This window comes from Chenopodium album, chromosome 16 (genome assembly GCF_948465745.1).
Source record: "Chenopodium album chromosome 16, dcCheAlbu1.1, whole genome shotgun sequence".
NCBI classification, from domain to species: Eukaryota; Viridiplantae; Streptophyta; class Magnoliopsida; order Caryophyllales; family Amaranthaceae; genus Chenopodium; species Chenopodium album.
Window position 1 is genome coordinate 34,127,388 of NC_137849.1, and position 6,481 is coordinate 34,133,868.

General features: G+C 34.9%; 1 protein-coding gene across 1 annotated transcript; it reads right to left on the bottom strand.

Moving 5' to 3' along the window:
* Nucleotides 1-3,690: 3,690 nt before the first annotated feature.
* LOC145586400 (large ribosomal subunit protein P3-like) lies at nt 3,691-5,487 on the bottom strand. Its single transcript, XM_081643236.1, has 2 exons — nt 5,199-5,487; nt 3,691-4,063 (listed from the first exon to the last, which is right to left on the bottom strand). The coding sequence occupies exons 1-2, from the start codon at nt 5,394-5,396 to the stop codon at nt 3,902-3,904; spliced, it is 360 nt and encodes a 119-aa protein (XP_081499362.1). The 5' UTR covers nt 5,397-5,487; the 3' UTR covers nt 3,691-3,901.
* Nucleotides 5,488-6,481: the final 994 nt, after the last annotated feature.

Here is a 6,481-nt window from a genome sequence, read left to right on the forward strand (position 1 = left end):
GGCTAATGTGATTATAATTCAAGTGATCGCCAATAATAGTTTTGTTTGTGCATTAATATTCAACCAACATAGAATAAACAGGTTTAGGATTAATACATTGATTGTATGTTAGTCAGAAAGCGCACATGAATATGAAAAGAATAAAGTAAAGGCCTATTTTTAGGGCAGGTCAATCTCTTTTAGGTTGGATTTGTACCTTCATCCCTAAATATCCAGTCATGGTTCCAGACCACTATGTAGTAGCGATCTCATGGATCGTGAAGGGGTGTAACCTTCATCCTGTGAATGGTTTACAAGTTCCTAAAACTTGTTGGCGACTCTTTTGCTCTAGCTTCCTCCCCTTTGGACGCTACCATACTTAAGTGTATGATCACAGTGGGGCTCAAGTGTGGGATGCTTGAAATATTCCCTACAGGTTCCTACAGGTGTCTGTACCTTGCATCGTACAAACGTTTTGTGGAACGAACATACTATACATACATAAAGAACATACATTTGTAGTGAAAAGAACATACTATTAAAATGTAATTAACATATATCTAAAGTAAAAGGAACATATTTGCACTCAAAAAGAGTGAAAAGAACATACTACTTATTGTGTATTGTTCTTTGAATTTTGTCTTTAAATTATGATCGGAATATATAAATAATGTACATTATATAATAGGTAAAATTGCCACCATTAATCCCAACTTTGCCATGTCCGCCAATTTTAATCCCAACTTTCGTTTATTCCCTATCACTCTCAACTTTATACCATATTAATTTTTATCACCCCCATATGACTTGAAACCGATTGAAGAGGTAAACCTTGCTAACTTGTGATTACTTATACACATGTCACAACCTGATTGGTTAAAAAGTAAAAAATTAAAAAAAAAAAACCAAAACCAAAACCACCCAATGACAGCCCACACCCACCCATGGCCGACCAACACCGTTCCCCCGGAGCACCGACCACCGCCCAGACCCCCTTTCTTGTCTGGTGTCGGCGCCACAGCCACCACCCACCCTCCCCTGCTCCTTCACTCTCCACGGCCACAACCACACCAAAGCAGCAGCCCCATCATCTCTCTTCTCTCGCGCACCAAAATCGAGGAGAGGAAAGGAAAGGGGGAGAAATTCGACGTGGAAAGGGGCGGAATTCAACGGGGAAGAGATGGGTAGGCGGAATCCGGCGGACAAGGGCAAAAACGGCCGGGGAACTGGGAAAGGGAGAAGGTCGGTGGTTGGGATTAGCAGTGTATGCTGCCTAGCCGAAACGGCATGGGCTTTCTCCCTACCGGTGACAACAAGGGCTGCCACCTGCCGAAAACGACAGGGGTGCCGCATGCCGGAGGTGACTGGGCTGCCACCTGCTGGTGGTTAAGGGTTGGGGTTTTTATTTTAATTTTTTATCTTTTGTTATTTTTTAATATTTTTTAATTTTATTTTTTTAACGGCTATTTCACCAAATGCCACTGAGTACTTACAAAATTCACCAAATATCATCAAAGTTTTCAAAATTCACCAAATGCCACTGACAAACAATACAATGACACCTCGTGCCACTTATAGCATATGGACGTTAGTTTTCCGTTAATGCAATTCTTATTTCACCAAATGCTATTACTTTGGAAAATTATTTCACCAAATGCCATTACTTTTTAAAATTAATACACAATAATTACTTATTTTAATGAATAAAAATAATACTTTTTTTCGATTTTCGTGACGAATATTGTTCGAGTAAGGTTTTGGGGGTCATTTTCACCCTTTATGGATACAAATTAAACTCGAAATTGGCAAAAAAAAAATGTAAATACCTTGTTTTGCATTTTTTTCCGAAAAAAAAATTATGATATCGACATACAAAACGGGGCATATATGTTATTTTTTAGTCAATTACGAGCTTAATTTGTTCCCATAAAGAATCAAAATGACCCCCAAAACCCTACCCAATCAATTTTGATGGTTAAAAATAACATGCTAATCGAAATATTTTTCAACACACAAAACGGAGTATTTACGTTATTTTTTTGTCGATTTTGAGCTTAATTTGTATCCATAAAGGGTCAAAATGACCCCTAAAACCTTACCCGATCAATTTTGATGGTTAAAAATGACGACACGCTAATCGAAATATTTTTAATACACAAAACGGAGCATTTACATTATTTTTTTGTCTATTCCGAGCTTAATTTGTATCCATAAAGGGTCAAAATGACCCCCAAAACTATACCCGGGCAATTTTTGCCACGAAAACAAAGAAAAAAATATTATTTTTATTAATTAAAATAAATAATTAAAATGAACCAATCATATTATGACACGTGTCAAGATTTAATCTTAATGACTAATGGAGTTAACGATCGTTAGTCATTAATGACATTTGGTGAATTTTTTAAAAGTTCGATGGCATTTGGTGAATTTTAAAAACATTGATGACATTTGGTGAATTTTTTAAGTACTCATTGGCATTTGGTGAAATAGCCGTTATTTTAATTGTTTTTAATCTTGTTTAGACCTATCACGTGTGGACACATGTCTAGGTAACCTATTACATCAAGTTAGATGACCGGTTGTGGGTGATAAAAATTAATAGGGTATAAGTTGGGAGTGATAGGGAATAAACGAAAGTTGGGATTAATATTGACGGACAAGACAAAGTTGGGATTAATGGTGGCAATTTTCTTATATAATATTATCATGTTCTTTATTAATTAATATTACAAATGTTCTTTAGATATTTAAAAAAAAAAAAAAAATCGAATGTTCTTTACAAAACATATTTTTTGTCTACACCAAACAAGGTAAAGACTGGATAGGTTGTGGTGGTAGGCCATGTGGCAACGTAGTATTTTTCTTAACAGTTGATGCTTCGATTATATTGAAAAAACTTTTTCTGCTGTTACAATGGTGCGACAGCAATGACGTTAAATGATGAGGCAAGTAATTAGATTGATTACGTGTTGTCGATATGTTCACATAACAGAATTACAAACCAAGTACAAGTGAAAAAAAAAAAAAAAGTAAGGGCTCATTTGACATTGTTGTAGTTTTCTGTTTTTTGGTTTTTTGTTTATTAAAAGTATATGATATATGTCAAATAATGAATAAAAAATTACTTAAACTTGTTAAAATCATAATAATTTTGAAAACTGACAACAGAAAAGTGGAAACACCTTTTTCTTGTTTCCTGTTTTTGGTTTTTAGTTTCATAAAAACAGGAAACTGGAAACCAAAAATGGTACCAAACAAGCTCTAAATAAATAAAAAAATTTATTACTCTGTATCATAATTGGAGAGTCATGGGACACATAGCGAGAGATCATGCATGGCCTTGGAGAGTTGGAGCTTTAGTAATATACTAAGTGCATAGATTACTCCAACAAACACTTGAACCTAGAAGTAAACTCTAAACTTTAACAGAAGTAATTCACTTGCAAATCCCTCACTGCTACACTAAATTAGTTCAATGAGGTGATAACATAGCAAAGTCAAAATAATCCTAATTGCAAGATCCCTACGGTTCTCAAATGCAATCCTAAAATCAATCACCGTCTTATCATAATAATCATAGGTAAAAGAAACCCTACACGGTTAGAACGAAGAATTATTAATGAAACATGACTCTTTTTTTTTTTTTTTGAAGGCAATTAATGAAACATGACCTTAGTTACTAAGTAGTAGTACAATGGCAAGGTCAAAGACATAAATATGGCATGTTATCATCAAAAGAATTAGACAATACAATTAAAAGACATGGCAAGAATTGTAAAACCAATTCCAAACAAAACTCTCAGCAAATGGGTTCATCTAGTATACTGATTACTGAACATCTAAACAAAATTCTAGTACTTAGGAACACCTCATAACATATTGACATGCCAAAAAAGAGATGTTTCATGTAATTAACACTCTAGTCAAAGAGTGAGAAACCCATATCCTCATCCTCACTTTCCTCCTTCTCTGGCTTCTTCTCTTCCTTAGGTGCCTCTGCGGCAGCTGCTCCACCTGAGGGAGCTGCCGCAGCTGCTCCTCCACCGACCACTGCGGCAGCAACAGCTCCACCAATGATCACCTGGACCAAATCAAAAAAGAATCGAGTTATGTCAGACAACAGCCAGAGCTGAATCACAACTCTAAAACAAGAGTAACACAAGATACATTAGGGGTCACATCATGTTGTTCAGTAATCTCATTTTCTAACGTTGATTACAAACTCAATTACAATACATTATTTAGCTATGATACTAAGACTTTAATCATCCATTTTCAACACCAAACTATGGAACGATTAATTTCATTATGGACCAAAAACATGTAATAAATTTTCATAAATTGGACGAGCAAAACACAAATCACTATAAACACTTTCATATGCCAATGCATATGCCGATATGCGTACAACTTCAATAACGATACACAGGGCAACTCCTATAAACTTATCACAATGAATGATCAGGTTGATCATTAGACTAGCTAGCGATCAAAGAAGACACTCCTTGACTAATCATATTCGGATCGAACTGTACAGGGTCTTCAAGAAAATTAAATTCGGGTCATATAGCATCTCCATCGATTAAGACATGATCAAGTCATTATCAGATTAATATATGATCATTAGACTAGCTAGCGATCAAACAAGACACTCCTTAACTAATCATGTTCGTTCGGATCGAACCGTACAGGGTCTTTAGGACAATTAAACTCGGGTCATATAGCATCTCCGTCGATTAAGACATGATCAAATCATTATCAGATCAATTTATGATCAAATCATTATCAGATCAATTTATGATCGTTAAAATTTATACTTCAAATTTTACGTTCCCTAAATTATACTCCGTATTTCGGATTAGTTTTCGTTACCTGAGTTCAATTGGTTCAAATTCAGATCAGATTCATTCATACCAAAGTCAATTCAAGTCACTACGAGTTCACATCATAATCAAACTTCGGATCAGATTCTAATCAGGTTCGAATCAACCCAATTACCCAAATTCAAATTCAAAATCAAATTCAAAGTCAAATCTAATTCAATTTCACAAATCAAACAAAAAAAATAATAACTACGAATTTATATAAATTCAGACTCCAATTCTCCAACCAATAACAAAAGAAAAAATCCAATCATAAACAATCAACTCATAAACAATTATTCAAAACCCTAAATTAAATCACAAAATCTAAGAAACTACGAGAATCCGACAAACCTGAGCGACAGCAGAGGAAGGAGTGATGTAATTGAAAGAGGATTGAACAGCGCCGGAATCGCCGGAACTAAGGGCGGTTTGAACGAGCTTCCTTTGAAGATCGAAGGTGGAATCGGCGGCGGCTTCAAGGTCGCCGGAGTGTTGCTTGGCGGACCAACCATCGCCGGATTTCTTGCAAACGAAAGTGTATACTCCCATTCTCTTGATTGATTTGCGAAGATAATTTAGGAGAGAGAAAAGTGAGATGGAAGTACGATTGGATTTTGAATTACGGCTTTCGAGGAAGGAGGAAAAAGATTGTATGAGTAGAGTTTTATATGTAGTGGAACAAAACCCTAGATTTGTTGATTTTTACGGAGTAATTAATTGACTTTTAACTTTTTTTTACGGAGTTTATTATTATTATTATTTTTTTTTTTTTTTTTGGGTGTGTGTTTAAGATGTAAGGGCTTTGAAGTTTAGCCCAATTTAGTTTTACGTTTCATTGATATGTATACATCAACGAACATGGTCCATTAAATGTGGAGTCAAAATTGAGGCAAAAAGAGGTCGATGGATATAAACAAGATTTCAAGGTACAATTTTGCACCCTCTAGTGGTTGAAGCCATGAGCCCATGAGGTGGGCTTGCTTGATTCATCGAACTTTAAAGCATGTGGTGTAGTCCAGATTAAATTGTCTCTCACACTCTGTTTGGTAGCTGATAATTAATTGTTGTAGTGAAAATGAATTTTAAGTGTAATGTAGTTCAGAAACATATAATTTCCGTAAAATGTCATTTCATCCCAAGATTGTGTTTCCTTGGCATTAGGTGGAAATGGTAAGTATTAAGATAATTACACAATTCAAAGGTCATCCTGAGTAATCATGAGAATAGACAAAAATTTACTAGTGAAATTTACATACAAATTTAGTTTTATTACATTTTTTATAATTTGGTTACTAAACAAGTTGTGACTTAATTAGCTCTATGACCTTTGTTATGTTAGAGGAGGGATCTTGTGGGTTCCTAATGGCCTCAATTGCTTTTGAGCAATCTGATTTGAACATTGCATTTTTTAACTCTTGAAGGATTGTTCAAATCTCATACAGGATTGCATAACACACTTCTTGTTGGGGATTTAAGCGAATTTTCTTGTGGTTCCCTATACTTCCAGCGATTCTTAATTTTTCAGTTTTTCAAGCTATTGCAACTCTTTATTAACCTTTTTTCCTTATTTCCTTTTTCCACGTTGCATCCTATTACATACGAAGTATCACAAAAGCAATAATCAATGTAGAACT